Consider the following 22,149-nt stretch of genomic DNA (forward strand, 5'->3'; position numbering starts at 1 on the left):
AACCGTTGATTGTGTGCAACGAGCCATCAAAATCAAGCCAGGTAGCTGGCAAAAATGCTGAGTAATGGTTTAAAGGTCACTGAACCAGAAATTAATCTTTCACGGAACATACGATGACTCTGTAAAGCTATTTCCCACTGCCACACAGAGTCAGAGACAGAACAAAATGGCCTACGCAACAGCTCTTTTAGCTTTGCTAGACATACGAACTGCACTAGTAGGCTTACTAGCTTTTCTGGTGCTCTCATGGGCTCTTCGAAGACCGAGGAACCTCCCGCCCGGCCCGTGGGAATGGCCCCTTCTAGGGAGCCTTCCTACACTGGCCCTCGCTTCGGGAGAACCGTACGAGGTGTTCCTGAAGATGTCAAAGAAGTACGGACCGATATTCACACTGAGTATACTGGGGCAGAGGATTGTTGTTGTGCATGGTTACGATGCGATTAAAGATGCATTTCAGAATCCTAGCTTGAACGATAGGCCTGAATCACACATGATAACTAACATGCTGGATGGCTCAGTAGGTAAGCTAAAATAATAATATATTCACTTTAATTTATTTAAATGAAGCAATGCAATTTAGTTTGTCTGTTTAAACATGGAGGGAAATTATCTTCCCGTCAAGGGAGATAGACAAAACCCCACAAGGGATAAACCATGGAGGTAGGGATAAACCATGGATACACCAAGCTGGCGACGGCCAAGCTTTCTCATGGGTAATATTATCCTAATATTCAAACATTGGTTTAACGTCTATGATTGACAATCGCACAAAACCATCAAGAGGTAATTGTGATTTAATAACTGTAGACGACACTATATTATAGTCATTGTGATATCAGGTTAGTGTGGACAGGATTTGAATCTAGACATTGTGTATGATTGCAAGTCCATGGTCTTCTTCCACTTGACCACTATGTGTTGAAGGCTATAAAAGTAATGTTTTTAATTATATATGCCTAACTAATTTATATAAAAGAAACTCCATTATGTTCGGTGCGGATTCGCCATCGGGAATAAAATAAAGAGACAGTGGTTTTGATAACACAAAATATGCCTCGTCGAAGATATTAATTTGCCCAATGGGCAAATCTACATAAAACACACGGATTGGAAAGCCTAAAACCTTATGCTGCAACAAACAACAATGTAAAAGCACTGTCCATAATTTATGATCTGCACCAGTAAGTTTAATTGCAGCAGCATTGAGCAACCGTTTCACACGGGTTGCTGGTCATCAATATTTATTTTTTGTATTGAAAGTACGAGTGCCATTGTACACAAAATGTTGACTAGTGAAAAATCCAACTAGAGATAGTGAACAGATCAAACAGAAACAAATAATATCAAACTGTTTGTAGAAGTATTTTTGTTTGAAATAAAGAAGCAACACTGGTAAAACATGGAAGGGGCAGGGGAAGACAGAAGCTCAGCTAAACAGATCTTGTTGCTAGGGCAACGGGGTGCTTCCAGTTGATCTTTCCATCCTAATGTGAGATAGACAGGGAGAAAGCCTCGACATGATTCTGACCTCGATCGACTTGAGAGCTCGAGAGAGCTCGAGAGAGAGAGAGAGAGAGAGAGAGAGAGAGAGAGAGAGAGAGAGAGAGGGAGACGGGTATTGTTCCTTTTTTAATTTATTTGAACATTGTATTTTTTTTTTTTTTTTATCGATAGGCATAGCATCTGCGTCCGGCAAAGTCTGGAAGGAGCAGAGAAAACTTTCTCTCAATGTTTTCAAAAACTTCGGGGTCGGTAAATCAAGCTTTGAGGATCAGATCGCAAGGGAGGCAGAACAACTAGTTTACGAGATGGTCAATTTCAAGCAGAAGTCTTTCAACCCGACCAAGTTATTCTCCACTTCTGTTTCGACTATTATTGCCTCTGTTATATTTGGCAAGAGGTACGACTACGATGATCCGGAGTTCCAGAAGATCCTTGCGGGTATTGGCCGGAACATGGAGCTAATTGGAGCCGGAGCAGCGATGCAATTCCTCCCCGTCACCAAGTACCTTGGGTTCCTCCCGTCCATGCGAGAAATGCAATCCAACATCACAACGACCGTGAACTTCACTAAGAACATCATCAAGAACCACGTGAAGGAATTCAACCCAGATGACATGAGGGACTTCATGGACATGTACATCAACGAAATGAAAGAGAAAGAAGATCAGAGAGTCGAGACGGTCTTGAGCTTGAATAACTTGGTGAGCGTTATTAACGACCTCTTCGTAGCTGGATCGGAGACGACGGCAACGACCCTGAGGTGGGGGTTGCTCTACATGATGCTGCACCCGGAGGTACAGACCCGTGTACAGCAAGAAATAGACACCGTAGTAGGACGTAACCGAATGCCGAAGCTCTCAAACAAACCCGACATGCCGTACACCGAAGCAGTCATCCTTGAGCTCCAACGACTCGGTAATATAGTACCTCTCGGAGTACCCCACAGAGCCTCTCGTGATACCTCTTACAGAGGGTATACCCTCCCTAAAGATTGCTTCATTATCTCTAACCAGTGGGCACTGCATACTGATCCGGAGCTTTTCCCGGAGCCGGAGAAGTTCAACCCGGAGCGATTCCTGAATGAGGCTGGAGAGGTTTTTAGTCCTGATGAGTTTATACCATTCGGCATAGGTAAAAAATCATGATTTTCAAACAGGTTGAGATTCTGAACTGACATACACAAGTCATCAAATTTTGAATAATGTGAATGTTTGGTTGATACTGCACTGTATAAGAATAAGAGTCAGACCAGAGTGCCGAGTGGTACGTATAGAAAATATGAGATACACATGACATTTCAGAAGTTGGACCAATGTTGGCTCAAAGTAACCATTATCACATTGGCTTTGAGCCGCTGTCCCATGGAATTCTGTCCGCCGGAGAGTCTGTGCCCCATATTATGGGAAATTAACATGGGCTGGAGGAGGATGATTCAAAAGAGGGCGCTATCACAAGAAGTTTGTACACAGTTTGCGGTATTGGGGGAGCATTTCGTAGGAAACCGATTCCTTTTACAACACCCGTTACAAGTTAATTAAACCTGGTGTAAAATCCTATCATTGTGCATAATAGGCAAACTTTGGTTTATGATGTAGGTATTTCTCACATTGGGCAAAATGTTGGCTCTAGGTCGGAAGTATCGGCACTCGATGTTGAGGCAACGGGAAACCAATATCGGCATTGTGTTGGTAGGAAACGTACGGCCATGTATTGGCCCTAGGTCGGCATTATCGAATTGATTTACCATGGAGCGCTATGGTTTTACGTTGGTACTCAATGTTGAGCCAACGTAGGTAACATTACTGGGAAAGCAATATCCGGGCTTGGTATAAGAGAGAGATTTAAAAAAACTACCGTGTACATTTCATGAACTACATACAAAATCTCACCACCAATCTTTGTTTCAATTCCACAGGGCGGCGTGTGTGTCCAGGAGAGCAACTCGCCAAAATGGAGCTCTTCATTTTCTTCACCTACCTCCTCCATCAGTTCACCTTCAAGAAGCCCGTCGATTCGCCTCCACTGACGGTCAAGGGACACCTTGGGATCACGCTGGCCCCTCAGCCGTACCAGGTGTGCGCAGTCCCCCGTTGAAGTCTCTTCAACTGTTAGTACAAAACGTAACACAAGTTTTGTCAATGCGGGATCTTGAATTACAAAATGCCAGTGAGACTCATATTTCAATCCAGTCACAGTTATTTTCACGCCGGATTACTGGGTTACATTTTTGAAAGATGGACAGGATTAAACCAATGTTAAAGGCACTGGGCACGTTTGCTTATTGTCAAAGACCATTTTTTTCTTCAGATTTTCACGAAATGGCAAAATGTGTTAAGGAAATTAGTATTACATGCCAATTGTTTTTTTGTTTTTTTCTTCAAAAAACCGAATTTTGAAAGACGTTTTCTCAAAAGCTATACCCTTTTGCCACTTCGTGAAAACAGTGATGACATGTGGAAGACTCTAGAAGTTTGTTATAGTTAGTTGCACAAATAAATAGAATAATTTAATGCATTATTTGAGTCCTGTTTTTGTTTATGTTGGTAGAATGTTTTGTAATGTCATTATGGGCCTGAACAGCGAATTTGAGTGAGTATGAAGTAATTACGCAATGTTTTAAAGGCAGTGGACACTATTGGTAAATTACTCAAAATAGTTATTAGCATAAACCCTACTTAGAGTAATGGAGAGCTGTTGATAGTACATGTATACAACAATGTGAGGAACAAAAACACGGCTCCCTCTGAAAGAACGTAAGTTTTGAGAAAGAAGTTATTTCTCACTAAAATATTTGAGTTTGATTTCGAGGCCTCATGATAAGACTTTGAGGTCTCGAAATCAAGCATCTGAAAGCACCCAACTTGTGCAGCAAGGGCGTTTTTTCCCATTATTCTCTCGCAACTTTGACGACCAATTGAGCTAAAACTGTCAAATGTTGAGAAACACGAAGTTGTGTGCGTTTAGATGGATGATTTCGAGACCTCAAGTTCTAAATCGGAGGTCTCGAAATCAAATTCGTGGTAAATAACTTTTTTCTCGAAAACTATCGCACTTCAGAGGGAGCCGTTTCTGAAATCTTTTATACCACCAATCTCTCCCCATATACTCGTCACCAAGTAAGGTTTTATGCTAATAATTTTTTGAGTCATTACCAAAAGTGTCCACTGCCTTTAAGAAGAAGAACATCATGTCCCAATCATTCGATCCATCAGCTCAGGGTAAAAAAGCCACTTATATTATGAGCTTTTCTACGCAGGTAGAACTTCGGAATCCTAAGTTCCCTCCCTGGGGATTTCAGCTCGAGCCCCGGGGGAAGAATCCACACCTGTCCCGCTCGCTGCGTAACAATAGACGCAATAAACAGATACATCTGTTTTTAAAGGCATGGACACCTTTGGTAATAATAATTGTCGAAGTCAGTATTCTTATTTGTTGTGTTCCCCAATATATGCAAATAAAATAAGAAACCTGTGCGCAGTTGGGGATCAATAAGTCATCGACAAATTAGTCCTCGAAAAATAATGGGAAAAAACAATTTTTTTTGCACAAAATTACTTTGTGTACGTTCAGATGCCTGAGAAAGGCTTCAGCTGATTCGTCTTTCAACTATTAATTTTGAGTAAAACAAAAAAATACCTCTTTCTCAAAAACTACGTTACTTCAAGAGGGAGTCGTTTTTTTTTTTTACAATGTGATATACTATAGACAGTTACCCACATTGCTCATTACCAGACAGGCCTACGTTTTAATGCATAACAGTTAGTTTGAGTAATTACCAATAGTGTCCAGTGCCTTTAACATATGTAGAAAGATCTACCGGATTTCTATTTAATCTTGTCCTGTTCGGTACACCTCGCCGTCGTCATGACCCTAGGGCCTTGCTGGCTACGGTTACCGGCCGTGTGTGTGTGCCTGAACACCGAGACAAATGCGGAATGAAGTTTGTAAGATTTTAGACCGAAGCTGCGTTCGTCCATGTGCGAACCAGCGACTAATGGAGATTTAAGAAACGGCTCCCTACCAGAAAGTGGTAATTTCTCACTCGAATAATATGCATGTACATAAAAGAACGCAACAATTTTTTTTTTTTCTCAGTGTCATTATTCTCTTGCAAATTCGATCATCAATTGGGCCCCATTCTTCACAGGTTTGTTATTTCCTGCGTATGTTGAGACACACCAGGTGAGAATAACGTTCCAATGGTGTCCACATTGTCTTCAAACTTCAATTATACAGCCTACTCGCGTTAAAACCTATCCATTTGGCTTTAAATTTTAATTTATTTAATATCAATCTCAACTGAAATCTTAATTGAATTTATCCTTTTCTATACAAAGACAAACAATTTACTGGAAAAACGATTCTCTATGGATGGTGTTTAATATCTCAAGAATTAGTCAAAAAGCGTCACTTAAAAACGACTCAACGAAAAGAAACAATGACGCACGTGATGTTATTTACCCTTTTGTGTTATGGCGCCCTCTGTTGCTAATTCTTAAAAACAATATTCCGTTCTGGAGTGGACTATGACTATAATCGTTAAAGCTTTTCACAGGTTTCGTTTAGTTTTATAAAAATGTGGTGACAAAAAATCTAGGGTGAGGGGATGCAATTTGTTGGTATGTACATTAAAATTGCTACTGTTGCAATGGGAAGAAGGGGGGGGGGGTATTTCTTCTTAATCGATTGCAAAAAGAGAATCCTTAAAAAAATAAAGGGGGAATTTTTTTTATGTACATAATCGTTATGAACCGCTCCTAAAATGGGTATGGTACTTATCCCACACCCCTCGGGATTTCTACTCGCAACAACAGCTTGAACATTATACATATACGCACCAATATGACTCAATTTTCGCAGCCCTAGTTTTATATAGGTATGTTTTTCTGTTGAAATTTGTAAAACTGAGTTTTAGAGGCTCAGGAGAGGGTGTCCTAGGGGAACAAAGTGAACACAAAATAACTGGGACCTGTTTTTTGCAAAGAATTTATTTCGTGGCTGATGTTTACTTTGCATCACAATTTATTTTTTATTGAACTTAATTTTAGATTGTGATGCAAAATGTCTCCTAATTTTATATAAGTATGTTTTTCGACTGAAATTGGTTAAACTAATAAAACACACACATAAAAACAAGATGGTTTCTGCAAACGTTTTTTTTGCCTCCATGGTTTGAGCGAGCAATAACTAAGTTGATGTTTGCTCAACCACATGATGCATTAATTCAGTTAGCACGCCAGATGTTGTTCGTGTCCAATCACTGTAAATTTGTAGATTCATTTAGACACCTAGCGCAGCTGATAAACGGCGCGGTGCAGAATAAACGAAAAAGAAACTCTGATGTGAAAACAGAGAGTTGAGCACCGAGCAGGTGCCAATGGCAAGGTGTTTTGAAGATGTCTTTTTCGACTGGATACAATAAGAATTAAAGGCATGGACATTTATTGGATTGTTAGTATAAAAGTTTACTATGTAGAGCTAATAACAGCTGTTGATAGTATAAAAACATTGTGAGAAACGGCTCCCTCTGAAGTAACGTAGTTTTTGAGCAATTTCTCAGCCAAATAATAGAATACTTTACCTGAAGCCTTGTATTATCCATCTGATGAAAGCACACATTTAATGTTGTTCAACAAGATTTTGTTTACACTAATTATTCTCTTGCAACTTCGATGAACAATTGAGCCTAAATGTTCACAGGCTTGTTATTTTATGCATATGTTTTGATACAAATAAGTGAGAGAACTGGTCCCTTGAAAATTTCCAAACGTGTCCAGTGCCTTTAAAGGTGTTGATACTGTGCTTTTTTTAGTTTAAACTCATTAGCGTCATAACACTGCAGTGCTACATCAGCTGTTGCCTAATTGGTTCAAGTTTACGCAGTTTTCAGTTTTTTAAATCAAATTTTGGAAAGGGCGACCCTTCTTAATTCAATTCAATCCACACTGAAACTTTTCGACAAATAATTGGATCACTCAGTTATTTTTCTGTTTTGTGTAAGGGAATTTATAAAGCTGTGAACAGTTTCATCAGTTTACTTTTTGGTTTGTTTGTATTTCTATGATTCAGGTTTATAGTCATACCAAACAGAATTTATATAGCTATCAAAAATATAGGGCCACTATATTCGTTGTTGAATTAATACGTGTTGCATATTTGTTTCTGTTGTTTTTGTTATAGTTGCTGTTTGCATGATTTAAAATTCCAAATCGAAGAGCTCTTTTTTTCAAAATGATTCATTTTGAAAGACGAGTGTGGGCACACTTAAAAAGGTCATTGAAACTAGAATTAGTACGTAGGCCTCAGCAAGACGATTTGCAATAACATACTTTTACCGTCATCCATAGGCCATTTGCATAATAAAATTACATCTTTCGAAATGCAGTGTCGACAAGTATGTAATCTCTATGTCTAATTCCTATCACCTTGTACATGGATGGTGATCAAAACTTTGTCCAGCTTTTACTTTCATAAGTCTTGGATTTATGCGACACAAAATGTCAACTTTGCCATCCTGTGTAGTATATTGCCTGCCATATAACGAATGCACAAGGTCATACTTGTAAACAAAGTACACATGGTCTATCGTGACATCGTACGTATGGAACATTTGTGTAAAATGTCCGACAGGTAGATCACACAATAATATTTCATGCATACAGCATGGAGGATACACAATAAGTAGCCAGCCTTCATTGGTGTCTCACCATTGTGCGGGTAACCGTTGATTGTGTACGACACGCCAGGTACCTGGCAAATGCCGAGTAATGGTTTGAAGGTCACTGGACTAGGAATTAATCTTTCATGGAACAATCGATAGATAGTTCGTTGACTCTACGAGCTCTTTCACGCCTACTGCCACATAAGGCAAAACAAAATGGCCTACGCAGCAGCTCTGTTAGCTTTGCTAGACATACGAACTGCACTAGTAGGCTTACTAGCTTTTCTGGTGCTCTCATGGGCTCTTCGAAGACCGAGGAACCTCCCGCCCGGCCCGTGGGAATGGCCCCTTCTCGGGAGCCTTCCTGCACTAGCCCTCGCTTCGGGGGAACCGCATGAGGTGTTCCTGAAGATGTCAAAGAAGTACGGACCAATATTCACGCTGAGTATACTGGGGCAGAGGATTGTTGTTGTGCATGGTTACGATGCGATTAAAGATGCATTTCAGAATCCTAACTTGAGTGATAGGCCTGAATTACACACGGTAACTAACATGCTGGATGGCTCGGAAGGTAAGCTTAAATAAAATATATAAATTTGTATAAATGACGCAATGCAATTTAGTTTGTCTGTTTAAGTTATCTTCCCGTCAAGGAGATAAACTCCCACAAGAAAACCAAGCTGGCAACGGCCAATCTCTCCCAAAGGTAATATAGAAACATACTGGTTTAACGTCTATAATTTACAATCGCATAAAATCATCTAAAAGTAATTGTGTTTCAATAACGTCAATCTAGACGCCACTACTTACTAGTCATTGTGATATCAGTTAATGTGGACAGGATTTGAACCTAAACATAGGTGTGATTGCAAGTCATTATGGTCTAAACCACTTGGCCACTGTGTTGAAGGCTAAAATGGTAATATTTTTTAATTCCATAGGCCTAACTAATTTATATAGCAACAACTCCATTATGTTTGTTGTGATTCGTAAACGGGAATAAAATGGAGTGGATTTGATAACACGTATGCGACCACAGTGCATAGTATGCATCGTTGATATATTTGTGCCCAATTGGCAAATCTACTTAAAACACAAAAGCACAGTGCCTAATTTCTGATCCACATCAGTAAGTTTGATTGCTGCGGCTACGTGCAACTATCAATACGGGTCGCTGGTCAAAAATACTACGAGTGTTATTGTATACAAAATGTTGTTGAAAATAACATATCCAAATAGAGATGGTGAACAAATCTCAGGAGCAAACAAAACCAAATAATATTGAACTGTTTGCAGAGACAGAATCTCAGCTATACAGATGTAGTTGATAGCGCAACGGGTGCTTCCAGCTGATCTTCACAAACTAATGAGAGATTGACAGGGATGGGCGATTTCCAACTTGATTCAGACCTCGTTCGACAAGAGAGAGAGAGTGATAAGACGGGTATTGTTCAATTTGAATTTGTGATTGATTGCCTTGGTTTTGTGGTTCTTTCGATAGGCGTAGCAGCTGCATCCGGCAAAGTCTGGAAGGAGCAGAGAAAACTTTCTCTCAATGTTTTCAAAAACTTCGGGGTCGGTAAATCAAGCTTTGAGGATCAGATCGCAAGGGAGGCAGAACAACTAGTTCACGAGATGGTCAACTTCAAGCAGAAGTCTTTCAACCCGACCAAGTTATTCTCCACTTCTGTTTCGACTATTATTGCCTCTGTTGTATTTGGCAAGAGGTACGACTACGATGATCCGGAGTTCCAGAAGGTCCTTGCGGGTATTGGCCGGAACATGGAGCTGATTGGAGCCGGAGCAGCGATGCAATTCCTCCCCATCACCAAGTACCTTGGGTTCCTCCCGTCTATGCGAGAAATGCAATCCAACATCACAACAACGGTGAACTTCACTAAGAACATCATCAAGAACCACGTGAAGGAATTCAACCCAGATGACATGAGGGACTTCATGGACATGTACATCAACGAAATGAAAGAGAAAGAAGATCAGAAAGTCGAGACGGTCTTGAGTTTGAATAACTTAGTGAGCGTTATTAACGACCTCTTCGTAGCTGGATCGGAGACGACGGCAACAACCCTGAGGTGGGGGCTGCTCTACATGATGCTGCACCCGGAGGTACAGACCCGTGTACAGCAAGAAATAGACACCGTAGTAGGACGTAACCGAATGCCGAAGCTCTCAAACAAACCCGAACTGCCGTACACCGAAGCAGTCATCCTTGAGCTCCAACGACTCGGTAATATAGTACCTCTCGGAGTACCCCACAGAGCCTCTCGTGACACCTCTTACAGAGGGTATACCCTCCCTAAGGATTGCTTCATTATCTCTAACCAGTGGGCACTGCATACTGACCCGGAGTTTTTCCCGGAGCCGGAGAAGTTCAACCCGGAGCGGTTCCTGAATGAGGCTGGAGAGGTGGTTAAACCTGATGAGTTTATACCATTCGGCATAGGTAAAAATCGTGGTTTTCAAAGAGGTTGAGTTACTTAACTTGCATAAACAAGTAATACACATGTGCCGATATGAGATACACATGAAGTTTCAGAAGCTGCACCAATGTTGGCTCTAAGAAGGCTTTATCAGTCCAATGGCTTTATGCCGGTGTCCCATCAGGGAGTTCTGTCCGCCGGTGATCGGTTGCCCAATGGGAAATGAACATGGGCTTTTAACAAACGTTGGTTTTTGATTTCGGTATAATTCTCACAATGGACAGATGTTGGCTCTAGGTCGGAAGTATTTAACATTGGTTTTACATCGGCACTCGATGTTCAGCCAACGTTGGTTATTAGTTGGAAAACAATATCGGCATTGTGTTGGTAGGAAACGTAGGGCCATGTATGGGCCCTAGGTCGGCATTATCGAATTGATTTACTATGGAGCTCTATGGTTTTACGACGGCACTCAATGTTATGCCAACGCAGGTTATTACTTGGAAAGCAATATCCTGGTTTGGTATAATGAAGAGATAAAAACATACCGGGTACATTTCATGAACTACATATAAAATCTCACCACCAATCTTTGTTTCAATTCCACAGGGCGGCGTGTGTGTCCGGGAGAGCAACTCGCCAAAATGGAGCTCTTCATTTTCTTCACCTACCTCCTCCATCAGTTCACCTTCAAGAAGCCCGTCGATTCGCCTCCACTGACGGTCAAGGGACACCTTGGGATCACGCTGGCCCCTCAGCCGTACCAGGTGTGCGCAGTCCCCCGTTGAAGTCTCTTCAACTGTTAGTACAAAACGTAACACAAGTTTTGTCAATGCGGGATCTTGAATTACAAATGCCAGTGAGACTCATTTCAATCCAGTCACAGTTATTTTCACGCCGGATTACTGGGTTACATTTTTTGAAATCTGAAAAGGATGTAAATCAATGTTAAAGGCACTAGACACTTTTGGTAATTGTAAAAGACCAGTATTCTCACTTGGTGTACCCCAACATAACTATATGCAAACAATAACAAACATGTGATTTTTTTGGCTCAGCTGGTCATCGAAGTTCCAGGGAATAATGAGGAAGGCTTCAAGGCTGAAGTCTTTCTCAGATGCAAATATTTGAGTGATGAATTACTTTATCTGAAAACTACGTTACTTCAGCAGAGGGAGTAGTTTCTATTTTATATTATCAACAGCTCGTAAACAACTTCGTGAAAACAATGACGACATAAATGGCTACGATTTGGCTATGTTTGTTTTAGACAAGTTTAATACACAAGTAAAATAGAATAATGCATTGCAATCTTAGGGTCCCGTGTTTGGAGACACACATATCTGTAGACTCAAATGTTTGTAGAAGTTTTCGAAATGTATGAAGTTGAAAAGCAAATTGAAATGAATAAGAAGTTTATTGAGTGTGTTTTTCGGGGGAAAAAATGTTCTACTGATAAGTATAGTAATGTTTTCAAGTTGTTGTTGCTCTCTTCACTGAATCCACTATGTGGACAGTCGATGTATAAACGCAAATGCATGTCGAACTGAAATAGAAAAAGAAAATTTGTGCACTGGCCTTTGAAGAACAATAGGATGTTTGCTCACGACTATCAAGAAATCTCACACAAGCCCGGTGCCCCGGGGAATTCTGTCCGCCGTAGATTCGGTCCCATTCATGGACAATGCGGGACTTTCGGGACGCTTGGTGGCAGCGGACTTATCAGGTAAAATCCATTGTTCTCGGTAATGTGCGCATGCTTGGAACTACATAAACAATGGAAATTTACCTGGTAAGTCTGCTGCCACCAAGCGTCCCAAAGTCTCCCATTAACATGGGCTGTAGGAGGAGGATTCAAAAGAGGGCGCTATCAGAAGTAGTTTGTACACATACTTCGGCATAAGGGGGGGGGGGCACACAGAATCTCCTGCCACACCGGCTTCTAGAAGATGTCTAATTCAATCGGTCTTGTAAAGATGGGGTAATGGTTTTGAATCGTTTGGTTATGTACTGTTTTTAAATTGTTCATGAAGTATGGAATAAATGTGGGTATGAATTGAATTGATTTGAATGCTAGTGTATATTAACGTGTGACGTCAACTCCCCCAAGTGGTACATGAAAGGTAAAGCAGACCTTTAAACAATGTCCAAACATCCCCATATAATAAACTTAAGGCTATACAGGAAGTAGAAAAAGTATGGGCACAATTTAGAAGAAGAAAAAAGACAGAGAGTAGACATCAATCACCACTTGCAACTTCATCATGTCCCAATCATTCGATCCATCAGCTCAGGGTAAAAAAGCCACTTATATTATGAGCTTTCACGCAGGTAGAGCTTCGGAATCCTAGGTTCCCTCCCTGGGGATTTAGCTCGAGCCCCGGGGGAAAAATCCACACCTGTCCCGCTCGCTGCGTAACAATAGACGCAAACAGATACATCTGTTTAGGCATGGACACCTTTGGTAATAATAATTGTCGAAGTCAGTATTCTTACTTGGTGTATCCCAACGTTTGCGATAAATAACAACCCTGTGAAAATTTGGGCTCAAATTGTCATCGAAGTTGCAAGAAAAAAATCCTTTGTTGCACATTTCTGTGTGCTTTCAGATGCGTAATTAAAAGGATCCATTTGAATTGTCTTTTATTATTTGAGTGAGAAATTACCTCTTTATCAGAAACTACGTTCCTTGAAGAGGGGCCGTTTCTCACAATGTTTTATACTATCAACAGCTCTCCAGTGCTCATTACCAGACAGTGGCGTAACCAGAGGGGGGGGGGGGGGCGGCGCCCCCCCCGCTCAGAACCCTTGGCCCCCCCCCTCTTGCCCCCCCCCATATGAAATCAGAGATAAGTATATTCTTATACATAGGGCTTGTATATAAATCGTTTAAGGCTGCATAAAATGCTGTCGTAAAAAGGAAAACTTTTATTCATATCAGTAGGCCCTATGTGGACTATAACATGAAAAATGCGTGGAAACGCGCGCGCGATCGTATTGGCGGTAAATGTTTGTTGTGGTTTTGCGGTTACAGAGTGTGCAGGATGTGACAAAGTTCTGTAAATACGTGGTGGTCTGAATGCAGACCAATACTAATAGCTCCCATGGAGGAAGAAATTTCTACCTCCATGGTCAGATGCACTACAGAGAAATTTACAACAGCAAACAATGGCCAGCGAAAAAGGTTGCTTAGATCATTTCTTCTCCTTTGAAGCAAGCGGTGCAATTGAGAGGTAGGCCTATTTTAAATATCCGTTTCATAACTAAAATGTGATTATTAAACACCCACAATTTCGATCCTGTATGTTTTTTTTTTTATGGCTTACACTTGTTACAATAAGGCCGAGTAAAAAAAAGAAACATGTTTAGTGTCTGGGTTTCTCAAAAAAAAGGAAGGAGGAGGGGCTTTTTATTTTTTATTTCAAGATGGCCGCCATGAATGTCAAATATCAACTGTTTTTTTCTGCTGCTGAAATACACAAAACATTAATGTAACAGTTTGGTCAAGGCATTCAGACAAGACATTCAGATTTTTTTTTTTTGCTGAGATCATTTAAAATAACCCTTTTTCAAAACAAAAACAAAAAAAATTTGCATAAAAAAAAATTAAGAAAAAAAAGAGGTGTCCTGTAAAAAGGAAGCGGGCGGGGACGCTAAACATTTCTATTTTTCTATTTTTACTTGGCCTAATATTATTATGTTTTGGGTATTTACACACCCACAAAGCCTATTTGAGAATGCCGTGTACAACTCTAAGTTGGTACTTGGTGACCACAGTTGGTAATTTAATCCTTTTATACAGTCAAAAAGGTTTATCTTATACAAAATGAAAAGTTCTCTAAGATGTTGTTGTTTTCGCAATCTTTTGTTACCTGCTGACTATATAGACTGTTTTAGAACTGCATTGGTGTGTATCAACTATATATCAGTTAACACATTTAATAATAATCTTGCACTTCTTTGGCCCCCCCCCCCCCCAAATTTAATCTTTGCCCCCCACTTGCCCCACCAAATGAAAATGTCTAGTTACGCCACTGTTACCAGACAAGTTTTGATGCTAACCATTAATTTGAGTAATTACCAATAGTGTCCAGTGCCTTTAACATATGTAGAAAGATCTACCGGATTTCTATTTAATCTTGTCCTGTTCGGTACACCTCGCCGTCGTCATGACCCTAGGGACTTGCTAGCTACGGTTACCGGCCGTGTGTGTGCCTGAACACCGACACAAATGCGGAATGAAGTTGGCATGATTTGGACCAAAGCTGCGTTCTTCCATGCATGAACCAGCGACTGATGGAGAATCGAGTTTAAGAAACGGCTCCCTTTGAAGTAACCTAATAGTTTTTGAGAAAGAGGTAATTTCTCACTCTGCATATGAAAGCACGCAAAGTAATGCAACAGTGGTGTTTTTTTGCTGTCATTATTCTCTTGCAAATTCGATCACCAATTGGCCCAAATCTTCACAGGTTTATTATTTCCTGCATTTGTTGAGATACACCAAAGGTGTCAACAGTGCATTCAATTATACAGCTTATACACTCGCATTAGAACCTAATCACTTGGCTTTAAATTTAATTTATTTAATATCAATCTCAACTGAAATCTTAATTGCTTTGATCCTTACCTATACAAAGACAAACAATTTACTGGGAAATCGATTCTCTCGAGGTGTTTAATATCTCAAGAATTAGTCACTAAAAAATCGTCACTTAAAAATCGATTTAACGAAAAGAAACAATGACGCACTTAAACGTAATTTTAGCCCTTTTGTGTATACAGCGCCCTCTGTTGTTAATTCTTAAAAACAATACTCCGTTCTGGAGAGGACTGGGACTATAGTCGGCAAAGCTTTTCACAGGTTTCGTTTAACAGTATAGATTTATTAAATCTGGTGACAAAAGTGTGCTATAAATAGTGAAGAACACTATAGCGGATCGTCTACATATCATGTCTATATAAAACACGATTGACTACCACCATTCATACAAAGCAAAGAACAAAGAAAATAACCTAATAATTGTATGACCCTAAAAAGATCGAATATACACTGCGTCGTGTAAAATGGCACCAATTTTAGAATTTCCCGGCAGAAAATCAAATCAATACATCAGCCTTTTCCTCAAAAGAATTATTGAGGTCAAGGTGTTATTTTGCTTATGTAAAAAGGTGTGTTTAACATTATTTCTCAATAGTTTTCCAAATTATGCCTGCACAATCAAGTAGGCCTATGTCTTCTTAAAGGGGAACATGTTCAGATGGTCACAGCCCGTTAAATAAATACACCCATAAGTGATATAACACTTTACTATAAACTCCCATATCAGAATCGACCCAGTTTCGAATCTTATTAGAGGCCCTATACACTATACACTATTATTGGCTGTTTACACTACTATATCGACACAATTTCCTTACCCTTTGAATGTGCAATATTCTAAATTAATGTTCTACAAAATAACGCATGTATTTTTACAGTCTCCTAAAAAAACCTGTCTTCTCTGCACATGTAATACGGTACTCGATTTCATGGCTTGTGCCTACTTAACACTCTTTAAGATTAAGTTTTATCACATAGCTTTTCAACCGACCATCTGTATTTACTCGCCGTGAGCGCTGGACATTATTTCGACTGTACTCTTCGTATCCTCCTTCTCTGCAAATACAGTGAGGGGAGGGGGGGGGGGGGGGAGTGGGGGAGAACCAAAAAGAGAGATATACAGGGAAAACGAAGCGATTTTAGGAATATATGAACAGGACACGCCGTTCAGGCGTGTGTGTCTTTACCAAATATTGATAATGCAAACGTCCGTTTTGTCCCGACCAAGTAAATTTGCTTATCGCTTGGGCTGATGTTGAAATTATTCATTGAATTTAAATTAGAGGATTTGTGTAAAGGTAGAACAAGTGCAACATCGTTGTGTTCATTGTGGCGTACATAGAGCTTGCATACATCAAAGCTAAATTTAAAGGGTTGACATTTTTGTTTTGTATCGTATTAAACTTCTTAAATACAAAAGCAAATGAGCAACAATAAAACATACACATGGAATTTACGTTGTGTACATGTGAGGCATCAATGTATATTTGAGAATTCTCCCGAAAACCAACTACTTCTTCCGAATTAAAAAAAATCTACTTCACGTAACATACTCTACCTAGCATACTCTACCTAGCAGGTAGATATGTGTTACCGCAAACCAAGTATACAATTCTGCAAAAGGTTATGAGTAAATGTAGACATTATTTTTATTCTTTCAATATACAATGCTTCTAACGGTAAATTTCTAGAAACACTGACAAAAGTCGTTGTTTGTTGCGCTTTAATAGGCCTTTTCCATATTAAATCCTCGTTTAGAATTGTGGTCACGTCGCTATGGCAAGCTTTTTTTGTTTGTGTGTTTTTGGTATCAGTTTTTTTCTGTGACGTATAGTGGATTGCAGCTGAACTGGTGTCCTATCTGCATGGACCCCGAGTTGAAAGAACATTGAACTGATAATTAGAACGTAGGTCGTACAAAGCAACAATGTCCGCATGTTCTATGAGCTCCTTTTGATTGTGTGAAAACACCCAGATAATGTGCAAAGTCACTGGAGAACGAAAACGAGAGCGATAAAAATGCATGCCTTCGATTGGTTGAACAAGCGTGGGCATATTCTGCGTGGAGAATTCGTTCTCGTTATCGGGGCCTGTGTGAACGGCCTTACTTCCAACCAAAAATATCGTTACCGACGCAACTAACTGACACCATGTACAACATTGCTTCTTAGTTTGTTTCGAAAGTTTGTTTCATCTACAATATTTTTCATGGCTATACAAGAAGTTTCTTTAAGAAGTTTCAAAGTTTAAGAAGTTTTACTGTTTTAATCACATAATTATTCTTTGCAACCTTTGCACTTGAGTGAAAATTTTCATTTTTCGCGAATATCTACGAATACCTGTACGAGGTAGCACAACACTTCAGTTTGGACTTTCTTTGCCTGGGGACTGCAAAAAAAAAAAGGTCTAAAAATAATCAAAGTCCTCATTTTGAAGAGTTTAAATGGACCACTAAACCGGGATCCACGGCCTTATCAGACTGGTAAGCAGACCACTTCATCTGGAATTAGACCGTGTACTCAAAACGTCTCACCCATATAGCCCCTCAGAGTGCGATTCGATTAAAGATGTCCATAAATGGCGATTAATGGCGGTCAATAGAAACAGTTCTGTCATCGTATCGACCCACATTCATGCACCGCTAAGTCTCCCTCCCTCTCCCCACCGCATCACTTGACCAAACCAGAGCAAGGGATATTGCCTCGATCGCTGGGAGCGGAAAGCTGCAAGTAGCTGTGTCACAATCAATGGAAATGAGCATGTCCAAGTAAATCCCAATGAGTTCTCATTTCTTGGCGGAGTTCACACGAAATCAAAAGACTCTCTAAGGAAGAGAAATTGACTCATCGCCTATCGTGTGTCTCCAAAACAACCAAACTGCTCAGAAAAACAACGACCGCAATAATTATTACGTATACTTCGGCTGAAGGTTGTTTTTCAGATTAAATACAAACTCAATTGGTTTTACAACGAAACAAAGTGAATAAGTAATCGTCGTCCTACTTGCAATTAAAACGAATTTCATGATGGCAGTAAAAATTATTTGATATTGAACATTGGAGATTCACGTAGGATTGTACATGTACAGTACTGTAAACCAATTGGAATGTCCAATATCCAATATCTAAAAATCGACATTCACTGTACCATATTATGTGAATGCCCAATATCCAATATGTAATTTTCGGTATTCACTGTACAAACCTAAGAGAATGGCCAATATCCAATATCAAACTAACTTCACTGTCATCCGTTCATGTATTCAATGTACAAGCATGCTTGATACAGTCGCTAAACACAGCGTACAGTTTGGCTTTTAGCTTTTAGCAGATGATGCGTTGTTTAGAGCTGTCTCGATGACAGATACAATACGTGTGACTGTCGTTAATGTAATTAAATCATAAAATATCTCACTCACTCAGAAAGGACGATGGCAGAGTTTGGTGACAGACAACTTATTGTACATTTTCACACAGTAATTGAAAAGAATCGCGAGGTATGCCTAGGCTATACGTCAGACCCATTCTTTGGAAAGTTTCCTTTTTCACTGAGCAGGTTGCCTTGGGGATTTATATTTATAGAGTTATTATTGGATTTTGTAAGCTCAATTCTCAAACCAAATTAAGCACTCATGAATGGTACAAGATGTGTGTCAAAAAATAAACTAGTTTCTTGTTTTCTCAAACTTTGGTCAGATAATTTGAACAAAATATACACATATCCAGGCCTGTATGCTTCGTTTTGTAAAAGGGTAAGGGCACAAAGGCATTTTCTTTTTTGAAAGGGCACCCATGAGATACTGTAAATTTCTACTGGTCGCGTTTCATGGGCACCAAGGCAGTGACCCCGTGGGCATGAAGGCAATCGCCTTTAGTTGCCTCCGTGAAGCATCAAACCTGCATATCAAACAAAATAATACTAATGATTGATGAAAATTGAAGTTTGCAACAGATGCAAATGCATTAAACCTACAATGTATACAATACACGTACCCATAAAGAATGCACACTTTTTTGTATGCACATTTCAAGTGAGTGTCAAAACTCCTTTAGTCTTATCGCCCCGTCTAAAAACCGTATAAAGACCGGACTTGACGCCGAGCAGAATGAGTAATGATCCAGATTTCTTTCAATGTGTCACTTGCTAATGAAAGTCAGCAGAGTTTCTAGGAGGCTTTGGTCTCCCATCTCCATTTATCTCCATTAATCTCTGTTAATATCCATGTATAAACTGCTCTTCCCCCGTGATTAGACCTTTAATCACTCTGTGATTGATAATCTCTATTTCTCATCCACTCTGTCGACTCTTTTCGTGACTTATTCACCATGTAATTCATCATGGTTGTTCTTATTGAAGCGCCTCGCCCTTTACCGTGTAATGACTGAGAGTTAATAAACGGAATATCCCAACCACATCCGATGTTTTTACATTCATCATGTTGATGTACTATAACAACGTACATCCAATCTAATCATCATGATCATCATTATCATGACCACAATCATCATGATCACAATCACAATATCGAAAAAGTCATAGCGAACGTATCTACCAACAAGGTACTCAAGGCACTTAGTTTGTTATACATTTTTTTAACAGAAAGATAGGTTATAAAAGTAATGAATTCTGAGACCCAATTTTTGTAGCGTGCAAGGGCGCATTCAGCAGCCACAGCCAGTAACACCGGGGCGAACCCCTTCTCTTTTCGATAAGTGCACTGGGTTCTTTTACATGCGTTTCACAACACACGGGACCAACGGCTATGTCCCATCTGAAGGACGAAGCTATTTGATATTGGACATTAACATATGTTAAGACAGTGAATGTCTACCTTATACATCTATACTGGATATTGAACATTCACATAGGTACAAGGCTCTTCCGGAATCCATGGATAAACCAACTCCTACGGCTGAAAATATCTATGCACTTTGAGCGCGAAAACAGGTAAATACACCTATAATGATCCACAACAACAACAAAGAGCCTTGAGAATGCTGAAGGACACGTCAATTAACGAGTTTAAATGCACGTGGATGAATCTTAAATCTACCCTATTAACAATGGGATGCCCAAAGGCGCACAACGTCTGGAAGGTGTTGCACCAGTTTATCAAGTCAGAGCCATCTTATTATGCATAATTTGGAATAAAGTGCCATTTTGTATATCCCTTGCGATCTAATCGAAAAAACAAAGCGCAGTCCCCTAATCAGGTTTCATCTCATTTTGTTTGCGATGCTTGGGTGAAGATCTTACTCACAGTGCACAGGGGCCTCAAGACGCTATTGACTTAATGGTCTACTGGGATGTTGGCTAGATATATTGTTGCCTCTATGCTCCACAAACCACTGTGGTGTTTTGCATTTCACAGTACCTTTGATTTATTCTAGAATTATCACAAAAAGTTATGAGTTGTTTCTTGCTTTGAGTAGGTTAGATAAATAGTTTAGTACACATTTGTACAAGAGGGCACTAAGATTTTTTTTAACTTAATGCTCGCTCCACTGGGATTTTGTCTAGATAAACTGTTGCCTCTCCGCTGTGGTATTTTGTATTTTCACAGTACACCCTTTGAATAATATGCAAGACTATTACAAAAAATTCTGCTGATAACTTTGTTTCTGGCTTTTGATAAGGTTAGATAAATAGTTTAATGCACATTTTGTACACAGGGGCCTCAGGATGTTATTACTTGATGTTCTACTGGGATCTAGGCTAGATAAACTATTTGCACTATTATGCTCCAACCACAAACAGCTGCGGTGATTTGCGTTTTCACACTTCCTTTTGAATAATGCCAGATTTATCGCAAAAAGTTTCGAGTGGTGGCTTTGTTTCTGGGTGAACCAGCGCTTTATGGTCTTGCATTGAAACATTATTCCCTTGAAATAATATTGCGTATCGGAGTCCATTCCATCGAAATAAAAATTCCCTTGTCTAAATGAAACATTTCGATGGCACAGATAATATTTTGAGTGAACCAAATAATATTTTGAGTGCACGAAAAATAAATCACTTCGTTAACGTGAACATAATTTGTAATTGTTTGACTCCTTGCTTTTCTCGTTCGAAGAAGTGCAGAGTGAACAGCAAGAGTCATCGCCCCGAATAATTATAATAGTAATAGTGGCTTCTTTTAACGCACATACCCGTAACTCAGTGATGCTCAAGGCGCTGTAACATACAGTTTTTCCTACAAGATGTGCGACTACGTTTGAATTATGAGACATACTACTTTTTTACAAGGTGATTTGGCACATTTTGCTGCCGATTAGACCATAAACACCGGGGCTAACCCTTTCTCTTTACGAAAAGTGCACTGGGTTTCTTTTACGTGCGTAAAACAGCACACGGGACCAATGGCTTTACGTCCCATCCGATGGACGAAGCATCGTGGTTAAGTGTGTCTTGCTTAATGACACACGTGTCACGGCTGGAAGTTTATCTGAATAATCCTTTCTTCACCTTGCCCTTCGGTACTATTTGCTCCAACAGTTCTACTTTAGATCGCCCAGACGAATTATTCATGTATTCCTTAATAAATGGAGATTATAATGGCTAGTATGTGTAGGAGAACGTGTACATACAACTATATACCGTAAGGAAAAAAGGCAGTGTTGAGTGAGTTATGAACGGTGTCATATTACATCTTGCCTTTAATATCCGTTGTATATGTGTATCCCATTTATGGGTAAAATATTCACATTTTTTCTTTGTAGTAGTAGGGCCTGTGCACATTTACTCTTAGTTTTTGTAGTTTGTAAATTTATCTTGGATTAATTGGTAAATTCGCAAGTTCTATGGTTATAAAGGAATGTATGGTATAAGCGAATTATTGAGTACAAGCAAGTTCATGGGTAGAAAGGCATTCAATGGTATAAGCGAAGGTACAATCAAGTTCAACTAATGGGTATTGAAAGGAATTCTATGCTAAGGGAATGATATGG

The 22,149-nt window shown here is 39.7% G+C and overlaps 2 protein-coding genes across 2 annotated transcripts; both read left to right on the plus strand.

Moving 5' to 3' along the window:
• The first annotated feature begins 52 nt into the window (after positions 1-52).
• LOC139949279 (cytochrome P450 2J5-like) lies at positions 53-5,021 on the plus strand. Its single transcript, XM_071947687.1, has 3 exons — positions 53-521; positions 1,675-2,634; positions 3,419-5,021. Exons 1-3 carry the CDS (start codon positions 167-169, stop codon positions 3,595-3,597), a joined length of 1,494 nt encoding a protein of 497 aa, XP_071803788.1. The 5' UTR covers positions 53-166; the 3' UTR covers positions 3,598-5,021.
• Positions 5,022-8,358: 3,337 nt separating this feature from the next.
• Positions 8,359-12,642, plus strand: LOC139949258 (cytochrome P450 2J5-like). The gene is made up of 3 exons (XM_071947653.1): positions 8,359-8,735; positions 9,666-10,625; positions 11,212-12,642. The coding sequence occupies exons 1-3, from the start codon at positions 8,381-8,383 to the stop codon at positions 11,388-11,390; spliced, it is 1,494 nt and encodes a 497-aa protein (XP_071803754.1). The 5' UTR covers positions 8,359-8,380; the 3' UTR covers positions 11,391-12,642.
• Positions 12,643-22,149: the final 9,507 nt, after the last annotated feature.

Source organism: Asterias amurensis, chromosome 16 (genome assembly GCF_032118995.1).
Source record: "Asterias amurensis chromosome 16, ASM3211899v1".
Classification (NCBI taxonomy): Eukaryota; Metazoa; Echinodermata; class Asteroidea; order Forcipulatida; family Asteriidae; genus Asterias; species Asterias amurensis.